This window comes from Geotrypetes seraphini, chromosome 10 (assembly GCF_902459505.1).
Source record: "Geotrypetes seraphini chromosome 10, aGeoSer1.1, whole genome shotgun sequence".
In the NCBI taxonomy this organism is placed as follows: Eukaryota; Metazoa; Chordata; class Amphibia; order Gymnophiona; family Dermophiidae; genus Geotrypetes; species Geotrypetes seraphini.
Genome location: NC_047093.1, coordinates 91,446,465 through 91,469,654, shown reverse-complemented (window position 1 = coordinate 91,469,654; position 23,190 = coordinate 91,446,465). Strand labels below are relative to the sequence as shown.

The following is a 23,190-nucleotide window of genomic DNA, read 5'->3' as shown; positions in this document are numbered from 1 at the left end:
TGACTTATTTAGTGCTGGTCACCATGGCCGGATGGGGGCCCTTTTGGAGCAGCCTGCGGATGCTCTGGAGAATTCATTTGGACTTGTTGGTATTACCTTTTCCTTGTCCACCGTTTATGTTTAGGTTTATGTTTCTATTAACTACATGGACTAGATGATAGGGGATTTTTTCGGTGGGTGGGGGGGGGAGGGCTCCGGGCAGGTTGGGGGATACATATATGGGTATGTATGCTGATGGGGAGGGATCAGCATGGGAGGATAGGGTGGAGGGGGGAGGGAGGGTTGTGAGGGGGGGCGTGAATGGGAAGTGTGTGGTTGAATCAGGGATGTGTGGACAGGGGGGATGCTTGGGGGTATGGGGGGTGGGACTAGAGGGCACATACATAACAAGGGCAGCGAAGCTTAGCTGGGAGGCTTCGTCTGGGCCTATCTGCGCTTTCTGCACAAGACAAATGCGTGTCTGGTTGGTGGAGAATGGATGAGCTCTCACACTCTGGGGGGGATGTTCCCTTCCGGATCACTGTGCTGCACAAAGCTATTCTCTCACTATTATGGCTGATTTAAGAGTTGTTACCTTTAATGTCGACGGCATCAGGTCCCCGGTAAAGAGATCTCATATTCTTACCAGCTTGCGAAACTTGAAAGCGGATGTGGCTTTTCTGCAAGAGACCCACCTTACTCAGATTGAACACTCTAAATTGCGGAGAAACTGGGTCGGGGATGTTTATTCCTCCACCTCAGGGGGAAGGAAACGAGGGGTGGCAGTTCTGTTACACAAGAGGTTACCCTTTATCTTGCATAAACAATTGACTGATCGGGAGGGGAGATATGTACTTGTGCTGGGGGAACTTTGGGGTTTAAAACTGTTATTCTGTAATTTGTATGCCCCAAACTCTTACTGTCATAAATTCTTCTCCACAGTTCTCTCCTTAATATCGGCTTATCCGGATTATCAGGTGGTCCTGGGGGGGGATATGAATATCACTGCAGATCCGGGGGTGGATTGCAAACCTCCCAGGGGCAGTTTGAGGGATCATGACAACAAGGGGGTGGGCTTCCTGACGCAGCATCTAGGTCTGGTGGACGTATGGCGGACGCTGCACCCATATGACTCGGATTTTACTTTTTATTCTCACGTACACAAAGTGTACGCTCGCCTGGATTATATACTACTAGACCAACGGCTGTTCTCTAGGGCTGCCAGATCGGAGATAGTGGACTCCACGATTTCGGACCATGCTACTGTGGATCTCACTCTGACACTGGCTGCTGGCAGCAAGGTCTCCTCCTGGAAAATGGCGTTACACCTGTACCAAGACCGGGAATTCCGGACGTTTCTCCGGGCACGATGGGCGGACTATCAGGCCACAAATGACACCCCGGATATTGGACCGATATCTTACTGGTATGCCTCCAAGGCAGTCCTGAGGGGGCACGTGATCGCATACACTGCGGTTAAACGCAAGGCCCGGGGAGCGGAGCTCCTGTCACTCACGAGACAGTTGCACGGTTTTCGCAGGGCCCATATCTCCTCTCTTTCGGACGAAGAGAGACAGGAATACAAAGCAATACGGGATCGTATCGAGACTTTACTTCACCAACGAGCGGAGCAGACCCTTGCATTTCAACGGTATAACATGCATAGATGGGGGGGGAAAGACGGGGAGACTTCTGGCAAATCTAGTGAGACCATATAAGAAGCGTCAAATTATTACGGCAATCTGTGATGCTGGGGGCAATCGGCACGAAGGGGAGAGCCAAATTGCGGAACAATTTGTTAGGTACTATGAAACCCTATATGGTAAGAGACCTCTGGATGAGAATGCCCTTAAGGACTTTTTCAGGGGGTTATCATTACCATGCCTGGAGGAGGATCGGGCTGCATCTTTAAGCCTACCAATCACCGAGGCTGAACTCCGTGTCACCATACGGTCTCTTAAACTGGCAAAGGCGCCCGGCCCGGACGGGTTTGGTCCCGAATATTACCGCATTCTCGAGGATCTGGTGGCAGGGCCCCTGAGCGCAATGTATAATGAGGTGGCAAAGACGAGGGGTTCCTTTCCGGATAACATGGCACACATAGTCCTGCTCCCTAAACCGGGTAAAGACCCGGACTTGGTGGGGTCGTTTCGCCCAATCTCTCTTCTGGATCAGGATATTAAGCTTTCGGCTGCGACTTTGGCGAGACGCTTGAATGGTATTCTCCCCGATCTTATCCACCCAGACCAGGTTGGGTTTGTGCCGGGCCGATAAGCCTCTATGAACCTGCTGAGGGTCTTGGGGGCGATCCATGATAGGGTAGGCAGAGGTGGCCAGGAGGCGGTGGCGGGCCTGGACATGGAGAAAGCATTCGATAGTATTTCTTGGGATTATCTTTTTTGGGTCCTACGTCGGGGTGGCTTTCAGGGTGAATTTCTGGCCTGGGCCACAGCCCTATATCACAACCCCAGGGCGCGCTTACTGATAAATGGAGGTTTAACAGAGGACTTCGGATTACAGAGAGGAACGAGACAGGGGTGCCCTCTCTCACCGCTCCTCTTTCTCTTGGCTATCGAACCCCTTGCGGCAAAAATCCGGCAGGATGTGACCATTCAGGGAATTGTGGTACGGGGACAGGAATGTAAAATCAGCCTGTTTGCTGATGACATCTTACTCTACATGGACCATGTTTCCCTGCACTTGCCCAGAGCTCTGGAGGTGATCCGAGCCTTTGGAGCACTATCGGGTTTACAAGTTAATTGTAGTAAATCGGAACTTCTGTTACTGGCTGGGGGCCGGGCGGAGCCATGGCATGCGGTATTGCCCATCGCACCCACGACTAAACCGATGAGATATCTTGGAATATACCTCAGCACTGATCTACCTACACTTTACAATGCAAATCTCCGCCGACCCCTTGAGGCCGTCGCAAAACTGTGCCAGGCTTGGCAGGATTTACCACTGGGGATTCTGGGTCGGGTGGCCTTGGTGAAAATGATTCTGGTACCTAAACTCTTGTATCCCTTACAGGCCATGCCGCTCTGGCTTACCAGAAGGGACAAATTTGTCTTCAAATCCACTATTTCTCGATTCATTTGGAGGTCCCGCACTCCTCGGATAGCGATGTCCAAACTTATCTTGGATAAATCATTGGGGGGACTCAATGTCCCGGATATTCGGCTCTATAATGTTGCTTCTCTCCTCCGTTGGATCCACGAAGGCTACACAGAGTGCCCCCGCTACTCCCCTCGGGGATGGATGGCGAGCTGGAGTGCCCCTTTTCAATTTATGAACCTCATACGCCGTCACGATGATCCTGGGAGGCGATACACCACTTGTTCTAGTTTTCTACGCCCGTTTAGACTGGCCTGGCGTTGGTGGAGGCGAAGACAGCAACTGCCACCGGACATATCCCCTTTTCTGCGTTTAGAGGGCAACTCCAGGTTCCCACCAGGCAGGGGTAGATCTGTATTTCAGCACTGGACGGCCCAAGGTTGTAGGTCGATGGAAAACATACTTGATTTGTCTTCTACTAGATTTCCTACATTTCAGCAAGTTCGGGACGCGTGGGGCCTCCCTTCGTGCTATTTGTTTTCCTATTTTCAGGTTCGTCATTACTGGGAGACGGAGCGTAGAGGAGTGGCTGGGGCCTGGGATAGGGGCCCTCTGGATACCCTGTTTTCGGTCACCCAGCCCGCACTGAACTCTCTTGCGCGTTGGTATCGCGTCCTGAAGTCGTCCCTCGCCACATCGGTACTCACATCGGTGCGCAACTCCTGGGAACGGGATCTGGGACAGGATATTTCTGAGCCACAGTTCGCTGCCTACTTCGCTACACTATACTCCTACACTAAATCTGCAGACTTCCAAGAACTTCAGTATAAAATTCTTCATCGGGCGTACTTCACGGCACAGAGGGGGGCGCGCCTGGGTCTCTGGGAGAGCGGTTTTTGTATTAAATGCAAGAGCAGTGCCGGTACATATATACATTCCTTTTTGGAGTGCCCCCGGCTGGGTGTGTGGAGGGAAGCCCTCCCCTTGTTGGAACGAGTGGTGCAACGTACTGTGGAGTGGGACTACGGATTCATACTCCTGTGTCTGCAGACCTCCCTCCAGGACCAGGGTTTCACCACACCCCAATGCAGATTTCTTTATAACGCTATTTTAGTAGTGAAGAAATTGATCTTGACATACTGGATGTCCGAAGAGCCCCCTCCGTTGCCGCACTGGAGGAGTCGGCTTCGAGAGGTGGCTCAGTTTGAAATTCGATCCCATGCTAGAGCACCAAGCGTGCTTAAGCAACATTACGCTGGCTTATGGGTGAGACTGCGGGACCTGGTGCCGTCGAACGCACGGGAGGGGGAACAAGGGCTCTCTTAGAATGGATTCTACTCTACGCTTTCCTGGTTCGCCCCCGGTAGTTCGTTTTAACTAACTGGCTTTCTATATCCTTTTCTCTCTTCTTCTTTTTCTCTATTCATACTCTGGTGCCCTAGGGAGGGGGGGGGAGGGGTGGGGGTGGGAGGGAGATGCCCGGGATATGAGTGAAAGGTCTGTATGGGGTGGATGATGTTGTGTGCGAATGGTGCTCTGAGTGTTGTGTGGTGTTGGGGGGTTTTTCTAATGGAAAAAGGCGGGAGATCACAGCCCCAGTTGGGCGGTTTACCTTTACAATTGTACTTCACAGCTTTTGCCCCCGCTGCTCTTATAGTATTGTTCTGTTTATGTATATTTTACTTATATGGGGGTACCCTTGGGGAAGTATTGCTATTGTTCCTGCTTGTTATGTGTGATGGACTGCTCTTTGTCACTTTGATGGTCATTGTTCTGCCCGGCTGGGCGGTGTATCTTTCTCGCTGTTAATAAACATACGTTTAAAAAAAAAAAAAAAGAAAAAAAGGAATGTCTGATTCTCAGCCCACTGTGCCATTAGCAAGACTAAAATAATCATGCATTTCATTACTCTCTTCAATTCTTGGGCTCAGAGTATCCATATAGTCTTCAAAACATTTGGCAGCCCTAAGGTAGTCCTTATGACTCAGAGTATTACATGAAACCAAAAGAGAGGACCTAATGAGCCACATGTAATTTTCAGTTTACTAATGGTGAAAAGTAAAGATTTTCTTTCTTTCAGGGTAAACGAGGCAAAGCAGGTCTGAGGTCACCTAGAGGCATGCGAGGACCAAAGGTGAGGAGCAGCTATTGTGTTAATGAAATTTTGGCAATATATTAGGCAGGAGTAGATCAAAACAGAGTCCTTGTCCCAGGGATAGCTCAAAAGTTGTGATGCTCTGAGCTATCTTTTCCCATCTTGGGGGCTAACCTTATGATATGAGCCATACAAACAGTTAACTAGGAGACTATGGACTTTTCCTCCAGAAACTTGTCCAAATCTTTTTTTAAAACCCAGCTATGCTAACCACTGTTACTACATCCTCTGGCAACGAGTTCCAGAGCTTAACTATTAATTGAGAGAAAAAGTATTTACTCCTATTGGTTTTAAAGATATTTCCATGTAACTTCATTTATTTCCCCTAATCTTTGTAATTTTTGATAGAATAAAAGCTGAAGAGCCCTAACCCCTGTAGCCTTTCTCATAAGAGAGGAGGAGTTCATTTTGGTTGCTCTTTGAACCTTTTCTAATTCCACTATATCTTTTTTGAGATGTGGTGACCAGAATTGATCACAATACTCATGGTGATGTTGTACCATGGAGCAATACAGAGGCATTATCATAATCTTGGTCTTAATTATCATCCTTTTTCTAATAATTCCTAGCATCCTGTTTGCTTTTTTGGCTGCTGTCACACATTGGACGGCATATCGTCTGCAATAACACCTAGATCTGTTTCTTTGGTGCTGACTCCTAAGGTGGACCCTAGCATCTAGTAACTAGGATTTGGATGATTCTTTCTAATGTGCATCACTTTGCATTTGTCCACATTAAATTTCATTTGCCATTTGGATGCCCAATCTTCCAATTTCTGCACTTTTTCACAGTCCTCATCTGCAAATTTAATTACCCTACTTGTCTTTCCAGTTTCCAGATAACTTATAAATATGTTAAATAACTCTAGTCCCAGTACAGATCCCTGCGGCACTCCACTATTTACCCTCCTCCATTGAGAAAATGGCCATTTAACCCTACCCTTGTTTTCTGTCCAATAACCAATTCCTAATCCACAAGAGAACATTGCCTCCTATCCCATGACTATTTTTATAAGAGCCTCTCATGAGGAACCTTGTTGAAAGCTTTCTGCAAATCTATGTCAACCAGCTCACCTTTTTCCACGTTTATTCACACCTTCAAAGAAATGAAGCAAGTTGGTGAAACAAGACTACCCATACTGACTCTGGAAAAATACAAGCCGTATTCATTCAGAATTGCAGTCCCCTAGCCCCGCCATGACAGTTAGGTACAGAGTAGGCAAGGACCTCCATGTCCCCTTCCTGGGATCACCTGACGACTAGTATAGTAGTTTAGCAAGTTTAATTACCATAGAACTGCTCTTCACCCGATGAGCTCACAACCTTGTAGCTGGGGTTTCCATTACAACAGCCATGAGCCAGGTCAAAACCCTAACCAAGTAACCTCATGGTGTCCAAGGGTGGATAGGCAGGCAAACTGCCTCCGAGAAACAGAGAAAAGCCCTGTGCCTTGGAGGCAGTTCCTTTTATTTGCAAACAACTTTTATTGATGATAAAGAGTACCAAAACCGAAATAGAGATCTTCCAGCCAAAGCACAAAAACAAACTGGGATGCACCAGAGAGGGACCCGAGGCTCTGATTGGCCCAGGTTGTTTAAGGCTCCTCTCATAGGAGTTTTAATGCTGGAGTTTTAAACAGTTCTGTCACTGTAGCGGCACCCCTGGACCAGTCACTGATTTTTGTCACCAATAGCTGACGACGATTTTAGAAAATGCCACAGAGCAATTGTTAAGAATCCACTGGAGTAGCCATTTCAATGTTGAAGAGCTCATTTGCATATCAGTGTTGGAGACTGCTAGAAACCTCACTAAAGAGAGAGATAAGTCATTTTGATAATCCACCACTAAAATGCCTGCAGGCTAAACTGTCGGAAAACAGTTTAGCGATGGAGATAAAATTTTGAGAATCTGGGCCTATGTGACAAGGGTTGAAGTGTCTGTAATTAACTGTCACAGGACTAAGGGCTAGATTCACTAAGCCCACCGATCATGTCCCGACCAGTTTGCGACCCTGACCCGATTCACTAACCTTCCGATCCAATCCCAATCCCCGCATGCAAACGAGGAAAGGACATCCAAATGTAGGAAGGCAGCGATTCACAAAACAAATTCAGGAGAACCGACTGGGCTGGTCAATCAAAAAAGTGACTGCTGAGAACCAGTCGCTCACGTCCTTGCTGATTGTCCTGCTCTCTGCCGCTCTGAAATCCCAGCCCTGCAACCCTGAAACCATCAAAAAAAACACCCTGTTCTCTGCCGCTATGCTCTCTTCTGCCCTACTGCCCTGCCTCTCTGCTGTCTTCCGCCCTGCTCTTTGCTGCCCTGCCTCTCTGTGAGCCCGTGTTTTTAACCCGTGGTTTTAATCCACGGGTTAAAAGCGGGGCTGCAATAACATTTACTTGACAGTTGCCCCGAAATCCTTGCGACCAGGCATAGGAGTTCATTGCCCGCTTTACCTCTGGCCAAGCCCCCCCCCTTGCAGCGTGTCCTGTTCCATTAAAGCCCCCCCCCCCTCTGTGCAGAGAGCAAGCGTATGCATGGACCACTTCTATAGGCAAGAAGATGGTCTGCACATGCGTCAGGATCGCTCTGCAGTGATCAGTCAGTGTGGGGCGTGCCTCCGATTGTGTTAATTTATATGAAGACTGGTAGAGAATCGGTCGCCTGGCCACAATCGTCCACAGATTGGCTGGGAAAGGTAAGTTTAGTGAATCTAGGCCAATGTGTCATAGAATTAAGTGTCTATGGGATTAAGTGACAAGGGTTGAAGTGTCTGTGATTAACTGTTGCAGGACTAAGTGTCGTTGGATTAACTGTCTGAATATCACCTCTTATCATATCACCCCTGAGCCAGAGGAATAACATCTTTTCATAGTTTTAAGATCTTCTTTGTATACAGTATTTCTTGAATAAGTCTCTTGCTGACAAATATGGAACCTACGGGAAATTCAGGTATCTAAAATAATTCCTTCTCAGGTTATTTTCAAGCTGTTCTTGCTTCCAATGGCTGTTAATACAGTCCTGTACAAGGGATTTCTGTGTTCTTTGTATATCCTCTACCTGCTTCCCCCAAGGTCCCCAAGCTTATCCCGTTCTTTCCCAGAAGTTTACTCCAAATTATTAACCCGACTGGCGTGCTGAATGCTCTGTACTGCTCCCGATGCTCATAGAGTTCCTATGAGCATCGGAAGCAGCGCAGAGCATTCAGTATGCCAGCCTGCGCTAAAAACAACCTTTGCGGTTTTGTAAAGGGGGGGGGGGGCAAGTTTGTTAGAAACTGTTTTAAGCTCTTCTTCTACTTGGTTAATACGTGTACTCACTGTGATTTTTAAATTAGTTATCGTCTTCAAATTGTCTCAAGAGTAACTGTAGGGAAATGCACTTCAGAAGAAACCACAGTCACAGTACTACTGGTGCTTTCTTCTCCAGCTCGATCTTTCAAAGGTTCAGCCAAAGCTGATATCACAGCTGGTACAGAAGTAGGCCCCCAAACCCATTCCAGCTCTAGCTTCTGTGAAACCAGAATCCAACTTCTGATGATCTCCAGACATTCCTACTCCCTCCTGGGTCAAACTGCCCAAGGGAAAAGCCACACCCATTGTCAGGAAGCTTGAGGCAGCTGGCTGTGGAGGAATACGATCAGGAGGGCTCAGAGACACTTTCCCTTCAGAACTGGGGAATCCTTCCCTTCCCACCATGCCAGCAAGGGGTTCTCCAGCTGCTCCAAGACCTAAAGCAGGTCAAGCAATCTGCAACATTGAAGTCTGGGATGTCATCGGGGTACTTGGTGCTTTTCCACTCCTCTTCCCCATTTTTAATTAGCATAAGAGCTAAAGGCAAAATTCTAATGGGAGTAGCAGTCTGTCTAATGCTATGCTTCAGCAGCCATTTTAGGCGTCCTCCTCCCTCTTCCCCCCTTGTATTAGAAATTGATTACAGTTTAAATTAAAACTAAGCAGCATATGGTTATAATCATTTTTGGATTGGACCTTGCTGAAGAAACAAGTCAGACTCCTGGAGGGCAGAATACTGGAACTGGAAGCACTTCAAGCAGTGGAGGAGGAAGACAGAGATGCAGAGAACATCAAGACAGGAGGATGGAGAGAACATCAAGACAGAGGACATTGAGGAAGAAATCCGAGAGCTGGAGAAGTTCATAGAGGAGGCATACAAGGAGGCCGTGGAAAATCACCAGCAACAGTGGAACTGCCAAGATATACCTAAAGAGAGTGTGGACCACCCAACAGACAACCGCCAGGAAAAAATGGGAGACAGCAGCGAGATCTGGAAACAGCGGAGGGAACCTACAAGAAGACGAGTCCGGTGCAAGCCAACACCAGGATGAGAGAAAATGGATGGGAACGAAGGACACGGACCTATGGCTGGAGAGATGGACATACACCAGGGACACGGACCTGTGGAGAATCAAGAGAAGATAGAGAGGACAGCAATCACAGTGGGGAACTCCATCATCAGACAAATCAACAGCCACATAGCGGGAGGAAGACTGGATCGGCTGGTGACCTACCTGCTGGGAGCCAAGGTAGAAGACATAGTGAGCCGCATCAACAAGATAATCGACAGTGTGGAAGAAGAAGATACGGCGGTGGTGATCCATGTGGGGATGAACAACATGAGCAACAGGAACTACAACAGGGAAGTACTGAAGGACCAGTTCCGAATGCTAGGAAGGAAGCTGAAGACCAGAACGCAGAGGATAGCATTCTCGGAGATCCTGCCGGTACCCAGGGCTGATGAGAAGAGGCAGATGGAGCTGCAAGAATTCAACACGTGGATGCGGCGCTGGTGTGAAGAAGAAGGATTCCACTTTGTGCACAAATGGACAACATTCTCGGGGAAGAGCAAGCTATTCAGGAAGGATGGACTCCACCTCAGCAAAAGCTACTTGCAAGCAACATCAAGAGAGAAGTTGAGAAGTTTTTAAACTAGGAAGAAGGGGAAAGCCGACTGTCGACCGAGAGAGTCGATGGTCCGGGAACCGGTATACCTGGAGGATACTGTGCAGGAAAATAGAGGAGAAGACTCACTGGATCATAGGCAAGACAGATCGAAAAGGACACAAGAGGGAACAAAATGCAAGAAAGGAACAGGTACATAAACTCAAGTGTATGTACACGAACGCAAGGAGCCTAAGGAATAAGATAGGTGAATTAGAAACTATGGGACAAAAAGATAATGTGGCCATCATCGGCATCACGGAAACATGGTGGATTGAGGAAAACGTCTTGGACACTGTGCTACCGGCATAAAAAACTATACCGCAGAGACAGAGTGGCTCAAAAAGGTGGGGGCATTGCCATATACGTCAAAGGAGGAATTGAATCTACTGGAGAGAACACGCCACAACAGATGGATAAGTTAGTCTCTATGGGTCAAAATTCCAGGAACAAATGGACTGGAAATGAAGATCGGCATCTACTACCGACCCTCAGAGCAGTCCGAAGAAATTGATGGAGAAATGATGGACGAGATTAAACGCAACTGCAAGGGAGGCAACGCAGTTATCATGGGTGGCTTCAACTATCCGGGGATAGACTGGAACCTAGGCACCTCCGGTTGTGCTAGGGAGACCAAGTTCCTGGATGCTGTAGGCGATTGCTTCCTGGAACAACTTGTCAAGGAAAATACAAGAGGAAATGCAATTCTGGACTTAATTCTAAATGGACTGTAAGGACCGGCACAAGGTGTAGAAGTAGAAGGGACGCTGGGAAACAGCGATCACAACATGATCCGCTTCGACCTGGGTGCAGGGGCAAAACATCAGTCCAGAACAGCGGCCACAGCACTGAACTTCCAAAAAGGGAATTATGAAGGGATGAGACTCTTGGTGGGGAAGAAGATTAAGAAGAGGATAAGCACTGTAAAAATGCTAGAGCAAGCTTGGTCCCTTTTTAAGGACACACTCACCGAGGCGCAAAATCTATATATACTGCGTATCAACAAGGGATCCAAAAAGAAAAAGAACAAGGAACTGGTGTGGCTCACTGTAGAGGTGAAGGAAGCGATCAGAGACAAGAAAACTTTGTTTAAGGAATGGAAAAGGTCAAGAATGGACGAAAACTGGAATAAGCACAAACATCAACGCAGGTGCCATAAGGCGGTAAAAGGGGCCAAAAGAGACTACGAGGAAAAAATAGCCAAGGAGGCGAAAAACTTCAAGCCGTTCTTTTGATATATTAAGGTGAAACAAGCTGCGAAGGAAGCGGTGGGACCGTTGGATGAACCTGGAATAAAGGCAGTGCTAAAGGAGGACAAAGCAATCATTGACAAACTGAACACATTTTTTGCGTCTGTATTTACCGAAGAGGAACCCATCAGGCTATATGCTGGAAATGAAGATGGGAGACTGACAGGGTTGACAGTCAGTCTAGAAGAGTTATGCAGACAGATCGATTGGCTTAAGAGCGATAAATCCCCGGGACTGGATGGCATCCATCTGAGGGTCATCAAAAAACTGAAAGGGACTATAGCTGAACTGCTTCAACTAATAGCAAATCTGTCGATCAAATCGAGAAAGATTCCGGAAGACTGGAAGATGGTGAATGTTATGCCGATCTTCAAAAAAGGTTTGAGGGGAGATCCAGGAAACTACAGACCGGTGAGTCTGACTTCGGTACCGGGAAAGATGGTAGAGGCATTGATAAAGGACTGCATCATTGATCACCTTGATGGACACGGTCTGATGAGGACCAGCCAGCACGGTTTCAGCAAAGGCAGATCTTGTTTGACGAACTTGCTCTTCTTCTTTGAGGAAGTAAACAGGCAGATAGACAAGGGCAACCCGGTCGACATTGTATATTATTATTATTCAAGTTTTATTAGGATTTTTTTATATACCGCCTATCAAGGTTATCTAAGCGGTTTTACAATCAGGTACTCAAGTATTTCCCCTATCTGTCCCGGTGGGCTCACAATCTATCTAACATACCTGGGGCTATGGAGGATTAAGTGACTTGCCCAGGGTCACAAGGAGCAGCGCGGGGTTTGATCCCACAACCCCAGGATTTTCAGAAGGCATTCGACAAGGTTCCATATGAACGACTACTTCGGAAAATTGCGAGCCATGGAATCGAGGGTGAAATACTCACGTGGATTAAAAACTGGCTGGAGCATAGGAAACAGAAAGTGGGGGTAAATGGACTATACTCGGACTGGAAGAGTGTCACCAGTGGGGTGCCGCAGGGCTCGGTGCTTGAACCCATGCTCTTCAACATCTTTATAAATGATCTGGACATTGGTATGACGAGTGAGGTGATTAAATTTGTGGATGATAAGAAGTTATTCAGAGTGAAGACACAGGGGGATTGCGAAGATCTGTAACGTGACATAATCAATCTCGATAAATGGGCATTGACATGGCAAATCAGGTTCAACGTGGATAAATGTAAAGTGATGCATGCCAGTAACAAAAATTTCATGCGTGAATACAGGGTGTACGGGGCGGTACTTGGAGAGACCTCCCAGGAAAGAGACTTGGGAGTTCTGATCAAGTCGATGAAGCCGTCCGTGCAATGTGTGGCGGCGGCAAAAAGGGCAAACAGGAATTTTAGGAATGATAAAGAAGGGGATCATGAACAGATTGGAGAAGGTTATCATGCCGCTGTACCGGGCCATGGTGCGCCCTCACCTGGAGTACTGCATCCAGCACTGATCGCCATACATGAAGAAGGACAAGGTACTACTCGAAAGGATCCAGAGAAGAGCGACTAAAATGGTTAAGGGGTTGAAGGAGTTGCCGTACAGTGAGAAATTGGAGAAACTGGGCCTCTTTTCCTTTGAAAAGAGGAGACTGAGAGGGGACATGATCGAAACATTCAAAATACTGAAGGGAATAGACTTAGTAGATAAAGACACATTGTTCACCCTCTCCAAGTTAGGGAGCATGAGAAGGCACTCTAAAGTTGAAAGGGGATAGATTCTGTACAAACGTAAGGAAGTTCTTCTTCACCCAGTGAGTGGTAGAAAACTGGAACGCTCTTCCAGAGTCTGTTATAGGGGAAAACACCCTCCAGGGATTCAAAACAAAGTTGGACAAGTTCTTGCTAAACTGGACTCGTTTAGAGCACTGGTCTTTGACCTGGGGGCCACCGCGTAAGCGGACTGCTGGGCACGATGGACCACTAAGTCTGACCCAGCAGCGGCAATTCTTATGTTCTTATCAAGTTGGTATACCTTATCATGAGTTTCTATAGGAGACAGCCAAGAGTAGTCAAGACTAGATTTTAAAAAATACATTTCAGCTATGCTGGTATCATTTTTTTGTTTCAGGTGAAGATTAATATCACCTAGGATCAGATTTATATGAAGAATAAGTCAAATTTTTAAATACAAAGTCAATTTTATTTTTTGCAGCAGGCCAAAGGGTTGAACTTTTTATCCATAGGTGAACCAATCTATATAGTGTGCTTTTGGCACAGTAATAGAGGCAGAATGGCCGACTCATTTGTACATTGTCTTGTTTGCTTTACAGCCATCTAACTGTAAAAGAGTTAATATAGATACATTTTTTGTTTAAGATTCCTGATGCAGGCATAGAGGCCAAAACATGGCTATGTCGAGTCTGATGTAGTTATCATTAAAGTGAATACATTGTTTTTGGCATTCTGTAATGTTGCCTGGTCATCTCCACTGTGTGTGCTGCTGAAGACAGGTTGAAACCACCAGATCTTGTAGGCAGCTTCTGGGCTATCTGCTTCCTGCATCTCCATGCTGAGATGTCAGGAGACAAGTAGGGACTATGATGGGAGTGCAGGTACATTACCCCAGCTCTGGGACCAGCTCAAACTATGGACCAGATGAGACAGTGGTGATAAATGGATACCAAAATCCCAGTCCAGCATTTCTCTGTCTTCCCCAGTGTGGTCCAGCACCCCTCCTCCCTACTACTTTTGAAATCCTTGAACATGCCAATACCCTCCAACATAACATAACTGGCACCCTCTAAGTGTTTGAAGATAAGGGGTTAGGTTTCTGAGAGAGAGGAGGAATGCTGCCCTGCTACTTCTACTATAATGTATTTCTATAGCGCTGTCAGACATATGCAGCACTGTACATTAAACCTGTAAGGGACAATCCCTGTTCAATAGAGCTTACAATCTAATCAAAACAAAAGAGGACATACAGGGTTAGGGAATTTCTGCTGTGCACAACTTCTGTTTCCACTCTCGGTTTGGTGCTGCCTTGGCATCAGACAGGAAGCAGCTATCAGTCTCTATTTTGAATAGAGTGTTCTTTCTGCCTGGTTGAATTTTGAGAGATTTCTACGCTCATGCTTATGTGCATTCTGGTTTGCTAGTTTGCTTACTGTGCCTGTGAACTAAGGATCAAGGATAAAGACAACTTTTTTGATGAGATATGGAATTTACAGATTTATCCATTCTTTATTTCAGGGCTTTGTAGGAGAAATGGGTGTAGAAGGGCCTAAAGGACCACAAGGACCTTATGTAAGTTGTGATTTAAAAAGGAAACACTTACTGGAAACAAGCATTTGGAGGCATTTAGTAGAAAGGACTCTCCCTTTGATTTAAGGATATTGGGTCTAACTTTCTGGCCCTGGAAGAATTTTGGATTCTCATACTGCATCTTTCTTGCTGAAAATGGAGGCACTGCTTAAATGTACAGTTTTCACCTTTGTACTGTTATGTTAACTTTGTTTAATCCAGAGGGTGGCATCAGGTCTTGCAATAAGTGGCATTTAACAGTGCTTTTTACTGATAGCATGATTGAAGGGTATTGTGTGTGTCTGTGGTATGTTAGCAGGAGAGATGGGTTAAGAAGTACCAGAGTATTAGCAGTGAGCAACAGAGAAATCAGAGTGCTGGCCAGGAGTGACAAGATAGCCAATGTGCACTACCCAGTCCATGCACTGAATGTGGGCTTCTCTTCACAGGGCATTCCTGGACCAAGAGGACACAAGGGAGAGTCAGGACCCAAAGGATGGAAGGTACAAGAGATTTGTTTTATTGATTTAACATTATTACAGAGTTATTAGAAATATTTAGCACTATACAGTGGCAAGAAGTTTTCAAGTGTATGATAGGTCCCTTCATCAAAAGCACTTAACCTAAATTATGTACTTAAAGAAACAGGAAGTGGTGACTTGCCCAAGGTGAATTCCAGGGAGAAGCTGCTGTAGGATTTGAACTCTGGCTCCCAACCCTTTATCACACCACCTTCTAGATTTCAGTACTTTTGGTGCACATATATAAAATTGGTGTGTTCTTATACATCTCCATTTTAAACAGTGTATAAAATTTTAAAACCCAGTGTACCTATAGTTTCTTCATGCACCTGAAGAAAGTATTAATTTCTCCAAAGCTTGCCACGGATAGATATCACCTATACCTTGTTTGGTAACTCTTATTTCCACATATCCAAGTGGACTAAAATGGCAACCATATGTTTCCAGTGGTTCAGGCCCTAGACATTTTTATGTGGATTATTTATTTGTTTTAATAAAGCTTTCATCTTGGACATCAACTCTCCACAAGCCTTCTTTGTTAAAATGGCAACCAAAATTATTTGCTAGAAAATTAGTGTGGAAATTATGCCAAGAGTAAAACTCTGTAGTCCGTAATTGTGGGTTACAACATGTGTGTTTTGGGAATGTTAATCATGACAACCTCATACCCAATTTACAAACTACCGTATTTTTCACTCTATAAGACGCACCCACCTGTAAAGAAAAAAAATTCCCACCACCCTGCCCTGTACCTCCTCTGGTGGTCTAGTGGTAGGCCAGAACAGGGTCTTATACAGCGAAAAACCCATAGGCAGCTTAGGCACCCTCCCCTTAGGCAGCACAGGCGCCCCTAGTACCTTTTTTAAGTCCTTTGGAGCTTTCTGCACTCCTGCCTCTCTCCCTCGCTGGATGGCTGTTCTTCTGTTCAGGCAGAGAGGCGCAGAAGGCAGGCGCATGCTGTTCGCGTTCCTGCCTGGTCTGGTGCTGCTCCCTGATTGGCTGCTGTCAGTTCTAATAACAAAAAGACAGTCAGAAAGTTGTTATCGACATGCATCACCTTACACTTATCCATGTTAAACCTCATTTGCCATGTCGCAGCCCATTTCTCAATCGTGTTTGTCACGTTGCAGGTCTTTGCAATCCTTCTGTGTCTTCACTATGAATAATTTCGTATCATCTGCAAATTTAATCACCTCGCTCGTCGTTCCAATTTCCAGGTTGTTTATAAATATGTTGAAGAGCATGGGTCCAAGAACCAAACCCTGCGGCACTCCACTCATGACACTTTTCCAGTCCGAGTATTGTCCATTTACCCCCACTCTCTGTTTCCTATCCACCAACCAGTTTTTAATCCACGTGAGTATTTCACCCTTGATTCCATGGCTCGCAATTTTTCGAAGCAGTCGTTCATGCAAGACTTGTCGAACACCTTCTGAAAATGTCGACTGGGTCACCCTTGTCTGTCTGCCTGTTTATTCCCTCAAAGAAGTGCAGCAAGTTCATCAAGCAAGATCTGCCTTTACTGAAGCCGTGCTGGCTGGTCCTCATCAGATCGTGTCCGTCAAGGTGGTAAATGATGCGGTCCTTTATCAGCGCCTCTATCATCTTTCCCGGTACTGAGGTCTGTAGTTTCCCGGATCTCCCCTCGAACCTTTCTTGAAGACTGGTGTAACATTCGCCACTTTCCAGTCTTCCGGAATCCTTCCCGATTTGATCAACAGATTGGTTATTAGTTGAAGCAGTTGAACTATAGCCCCTTTCAGTTCCTTAGAAACATAGAAACATAGAAATTGACGGCAGAAAAGGGCTATAGCCCATCGAGTCTGCCCATACCAATGACCCACTCCCTGATTCTTACTCTCCTAGAGATCCCACATGAATATCCCATTTTCTCTTGAAATCTAACACGCTGCTGGCCTCAATCACCCTCTGAGGCACCTCGTTCCAATGATCTACCACCCTTTCAGTGAAGAAGTACTTCCTCGCATCACCCTGAAATTTCCCTCCCCTGATTTTCAGCGAGTGTCCTCTGGTTACTGAGGGCCCTGTAAGACTGAAGATATCATCTTTCACCTCTATACGCCCAGTAATATACTTAAAGGTCTCAATCATGTCCCCTCTCTCTCTTCGCTCCTCCAGTGAGTACATCCGCAGTTTTTTTAACCTTTCTTCATACGTGAGTTCCCTGAGCCCCAAAACCATCCTGGTAGCCATTCGCTGAACCGACTCAATTCTCAATACATCTTTTCGGTAGTGTGGTCTCCAGAATTGAACACAATACTCTAGATGAGGTCTCACCATGGATCTGTACAGCGGCATTATGACTTCAGGTTTTCTGCTGACAAAACCCCTACGGATACAGCCCATCATTTGTCTTGCCTTGGACGATGCCTTCTCTACTTGATTGGCAGCCTTCATATCGTCGCTAATGATCACTCCTAAATCACGTTCCACCGTGGTCCTGGACAAGGTTTCACCATTTAGTGTGTAAGTTCTGTGTGGATTTTTTTTGCCTAGGTGCATTACTTTACATTTTTTAGCATTGAAGCCCAGCTGCCAAGTTGATGACCACTGTTCAAGCTGTCTTAGGTCCTGTGTCATAAAGTCAGGCACACTGCTTTTGCCAACTATGTTGCATAGTTTGGCATCGTCGGCAAACAGTGATACTTTTCCTCTAAGTCCTTGGGTCAAATCTCCTATGAATAAATTGAATAGAATCGGCCCTAAGACGGAGCCCTGAGGTACTCCACTCATCACTGCTGACGTTTTGGAGGGGGTACCGTTTACCATCACCCTTTGAAGCCTACCATCTAGCCAATCCCTTACCCATGTTGTGAATGTATCCCCTAATCCCATCGATTTTAGTTTGTTCAACAGCCTGCGGTGTGGAACGCTATCAAAAGCTTTGCTGAAGTCCAAGTATATCACGTCAAGGGACTCACCGGCATCCAGATGACTGGTCACCCAATCAAAGAAGTCAATCAGATTAGATTGGCAGGACCTTCCCCTGGTGAATCCGTGTTGATGTGGATCACGTAGATTTTCTTCATCTAGAATTTTGTCAAGTTCCTGTTTGATCAGTGTTTCCATGAGTTTGCACACTATGGATGTAAGACTCACCGGTCTGTAATTTCCTGTCTCCGTTCTGCAGCCCTTTTTGTGGAGTGGAATTACGTTAGCTGTTTTCCAGTCTAGGGGTACTATTCCCGTGCGCATGGAAAGATTGAAGAGTACGGATAGTGGTTCAGCCAGAACTTCACTCAGCTCTCTGAGTACCCTGGGGTGTAGATTGTCTGGCCCCATAGCTTTGTCTACTTTGAGTCTTGAAAGTTCGTGGTAGACATTACTAGGTGTAAACTCGTAATCACGAAACAGGTCATTTTGGCTGTTTCTTATTTGTAGTTGCGGACCATCTCCCGGTGCTTCACAGGTGAATACTGAGCAGAAGTATTCGTTTAGCAGTTCTGCTTTGGTAGTATCAGATTCTGCGTAGTTTCCATCTGATTTCCTAAGGCGTTCTATTCCATTTTTGTTTCTCTTCCTGTCGCTAATGTACCTGAAGAAGGATTTGTCCCCTTTTTTAATGTTCCGTGCTAGATCTTCCTCTGTTTGAAGTTTGGTTTCCCTGACTGCCTTTTTGACAGCCTTAGATCTGGCCAGATAGTCTTCTTTTGCCTCCCTTTTCCCAAGATGTTTGTAGGTAATAAATGTTTCTTTTTTCATTTTAATGAGGTCCGAAATTTCCTTGTTGAACCATTGTGGTTTTTTGTTTCTCCGGTGTTTGCTTACTGTTTTTACGTAGCGGCTAGATGCTTCGTTCAGGATGGATTTTAGGTTTGACCACATAGTTTCCGGATTGTCAGTTTCTGCATGGTTTTGCAGCTTTTGATGGACAAAGTCTCTCATGTGGTCGAAATCTGCCTCCCTAAAGTTGAGGACCCTCGTTGCTGTGTTTGATTTAGAGAAGCCTTTCCTGAGGTTGAGCCATACCATGTTGTGGTCGCTGGAGGCCAGCGTGTCTCCCACTGATACTTCCGAGACACTGTCTCCATTTGTGAGTACCAGGTCCAGTATTGCTTTTTCCCTGGTGGGCTCTAATACCATTTGTTTTAGTTGTGCACCCTTAATGGAGGTTATTATTCTTTTGCTACCGCTCGTAGTTGCTGAGAGGGTGTTCCAGTCTGCATCTGGCATGTTGAAGTCGCCTAACAGTACTGTGTCACCACGCAAAGTGATGTTCTCTATGTCCTCAATCAATTCTTTGTCTTTGTCTTCCTTTTGTCTCGGAGGCCTGTATACCACACCGAGGTAAAGGCATTTTTCGTTCCCTCTGGTCAGGTTTACCCAAAGTGATTCCCCTGTGTATCTAACCTCTGTGATCCTGGTAGTTTTGATATTATCCTTAGTGTATAGTGCTACCCCCCCTCCTAATTTGACTTCTCTGTCCCGACGAAGTAGATTGTAGCCTGGTATAACCATATCCCACCCATGCGAGTCTGTGAACCAGGTCTCGGATATCGCTACTATGTCAAGGTCTGCATTCCTTATTTCTGTTTCTAGTTCCAGGATTTTGTTGCCCAAGCTGTGTGCATTAACATACATTGCTCTCCAAATTTGTGATGATATGCCTATCCCCGTTAGTGTACTTGCCTTAGGCTCAGAAGTGTGTATACTATGGGTACTTACCTTAGGCTCAGAAGTGTGGGTTTTACTTGCTTCTCCAGGATGGATCCTTACTGCTCTGGTATGTATGTGTGAACCCTCCCCCAACTTACCTAGTTTAAAGCCTTCCGAAGTAGATGTGCTAGTCGATGTCCAAAAACTTTCTTGCCTCTCTTTGTTAGGTGAAGTCCATCAGGTCCCAGTAGTCCTTGTAGCGCTGCTCCATGGTCTAGGAATCCAAAGTTCGTCTCTAAACACCATTCGCGAAGCCACTCGTTGGTCCTATGGATGCGCTCTTCCCTGTCTCTGCCTTTGTCTCTTACCGGGAGGATTGATGAGAAGACCACCTGTGCTCCTGTCTGCTTTAGCTTCCTTCCCAGGGCCTCGAAGTCTTTAGGGATGCTGTCTGATGTGCTTCTGGATTACCCTCGGATGGATGCCATCCGGTCCAGGGGATTTATCGTTTTTAAACCTATCAATCTGCCTGCATACATCTTCTAGACTGACCGTCAACTCAGTCAGTTTCCCATCTTCGTTTCCTGCATATAGCCTTTCGGCTTCCGGTATGTTGTGGATATCCTCTTCGGTAAATACAGACACAAAAAAATGTGTTCAGTTTGTCAGCAATGGCTTTGTCCTCCTTTAGCACTCCCTTTATTCCAAATTAGCTGGCGGGTTTTTTTTGCAGCCTCTTCACCTACCCCATCCACCCTTGCCCTCTCCAATCTCATTGTAAAAGTAAACAAGCTAAATTATGATCCTGCACAGTCAATGCCAACAGAAAAGCAGGTCTTTTTTTCGCACACAAAGAACACAGATACACTCTCACCCAGTATAGAATAAGTAACTGCAAAGAAAAAATAGAATATGTAGACAACAATGAAACTGTACCCTAAGAAGCCAAATTCTGCATACATTGCAGCACCAGAGAAACAGTGATGCATGTCCCCTAATACTGTGCAAAATATAAAGACAGCAGATGTAAATTTGAAAAGAGTGACAAATACCAATCACCACATAAAAATAAAACAAAAATGCAAAATAAGATACCATGTTATTGGACTAATACATTTTTCTATTAGCTTTCCTTCCTCAGGTCAGTACCATATATTCCTGTTACGTTATCCTTTCCTGACCCGAGGAAGGGGTTTTGATCTCTTAAAGCTAGTCAAAAATGTATTAAAATTAGTCCAATAAAAAGATCACCTTATTTCCATTTCTAGATTATAAATGTTTATTAACAGAGCTATAATACTACTTTATCCTCAAGCAAAAAAAAACAAAAAACCTCAACCAAACTTAGTTGTCTCTGGGTTTCTGTTTTCCTCATCTTATTTATTTTATTTTAAAATTTCTATTCTGCTTTAAACCTAAGTGGATTACAGCATAAATACACATAAATCATTACATTAAAACTTCATAACAATAACAGCAACACATCACACATCATCTATCTCATCTTCTCCCTCCATACAAATATCTAATTACACAGATCTCATGGAAGAGCGAAGAAAAAAGACATTCCACTCTAATAAAATACTTGCACAAATAAATGAGTTTTCGATTCCTTTTTAAAAGGCCTCAAATCTATACTCAATTTCAGACAACCTGGCCCTCTTTGGTGACTCGGCAGTGACAGCAATTAAGACAGGCTGCCGGTGTTGGAACCTTCCCTCTGCATAGCCCACCTGTGCGGAAACAGGAAATTGAAACAAAGCAGTTTGGAACAGTGGCATAGTAAGGGTGAGCGGCATCCATGGCGGTGGTGGTCCTCTCATGCCCTCTTTCCCACCCTCCCTGTCATGCACACACCTCTTCCCTTTTCCCATACTTTTTTAGCTTCTCCAGCGTGAGCAGCATACCCACATCGTTGTTGACTTACCATTTGATGTCACTTCCTGGGCACGAGTCCCAGAAGTGACAACAGAGAAAGTGCTGATGCCAATGTGGGCAGCAACTTCACGCTGGGAAGTAAAAAAGGTACAGGGTGTAAGGATTGTTAATGGCCCCCACAATGTATGGTTGTAGGGGTTACGTGAGAGAGGCGCCCTTACACACGCCAGGTCCCAGGTTCAGTTCCCTCACTGAAGATTCACCAGGAAGTAGACTCAAATAAGAGGCACAGCCAGAATGATTTGCATAAAGAATATATTATAGAAATAGTCTTACAGAAAAGCAATATTCAGAAGCATTACCATTAAGCATTACAATTAAGTAGAGAGCAAAGCAGTTTCCCTGCCTTACAGAGTTCAGAGGAAAAAGAGAGAGAGAGAGAGAGAAAAGTGATGGTTCCAAGCTTTGGGTTCCAGAGATAGGCCAGAGAGAGCGAGATAGATAGATAAAGAGATAGCTCAAGAGAAACAAGAGAGGACCAGAGAGCCAAGAGCCAAGAGAAGGGGGTGATGCTGCGAGGGGGCTTTTATAGTTTGGAAACTTATTCTAAAAACCAGAATCTATTGAGCTTTAACAGAACTTAAACATGCTAGACAGGAGAAGAATAGGCTGAAGTCATATGTGATTTCCAGTATGTCTCTGACAATAGTTTCTGATTAACTTTAGTTATCTGTGCACCTGGACCCATTGTCCTAAGTACCCTCTTAATCAGACATTAACACCTTTTAGCTAATCATGATTTAATCAGGGCTATTTGAAACCATCTTTTAGGGCTGCTTTCTGTGAATTCTGTGCACTCAGGGTCTATCTGCATTCACATGCCAGAGTCAGATTGATATAATTTCCCATAGGCCTTTGCTGACATGCCAACTGAAAATGCTGATTGCTAGCAATAGCTATGCTGACACAGGGGAAGGCAAGGGCATGCTCCCCGCAACCCCTTTACTATGCCACTGGGTGGAAAATGCAGAGAGAAGGCCCCGATGCCGGCAGCCTGTCTTAATTGCTGCCACTGCCAAGTCACATAAGAACATAAGAATCACCGCTGCTGGGTCAGACAAGTGGTCCATCGTGCTCAACAGTCTGCATACGCGGCGGCCCTTGGTTTAAAGACCAGTACCTTAACCGAGCTTAGCTTTCCCTGCGTACTGTCTGGTTTAGCAGGAACTTGTCTAATGAACCACCAGGAAGGGGAAGGGAGTGCAGGTGCAAGGGGAGGGTCAGATGTAAAGGCTGTTAGAAGAGAAAGGAGTTCCTGGAGCATGACGCCGCACCTCACTCAGGTAGAGGAAAAGCCTAAATCGGTGAGTCTGATATTTCCCCCCCCCCACCACCAAACAATTTGATTCTGCCAAACAATCAGTAAATCGATGCAAATCATGAATCAGACAGTACTACTGTGAAGAACGCCTGAAGGTGAGCTTTTGCCCATTTGAACAACATCTGAGCCTCCAGATGTAACAGAG

General features: G+C 45.7%; 1 protein-coding gene across 2 annotated transcripts in view; it reads left to right on the top strand.

The window, feature by feature from the left end:
• LOC117367932 (collagen alpha-1(I) chain-like) overlaps nucleotides 1-23,190 on the top strand; it is a 539,431-nt gene that overhangs the window by 500,700 nt on the left and 15,541 nt on the right. For both annotated transcript variants that reach the window (XM_033961051.1, XM_033961050.1), the window contains exons 54-56: nucleotides 5,114-5,167; nucleotides 14,598-14,651; nucleotides 15,098-15,151. In XM_033961051.1, the coding sequence (XP_033816942.1) occupies nucleotides 5,114-5,167; nucleotides 14,598-14,651; nucleotides 15,098-15,151 (162 nt within the window). The remainder of the gene's footprint in view (nucleotides 1-5,113; nucleotides 5,168-14,597; nucleotides 14,652-15,097; nucleotides 15,152-23,190) is intronic.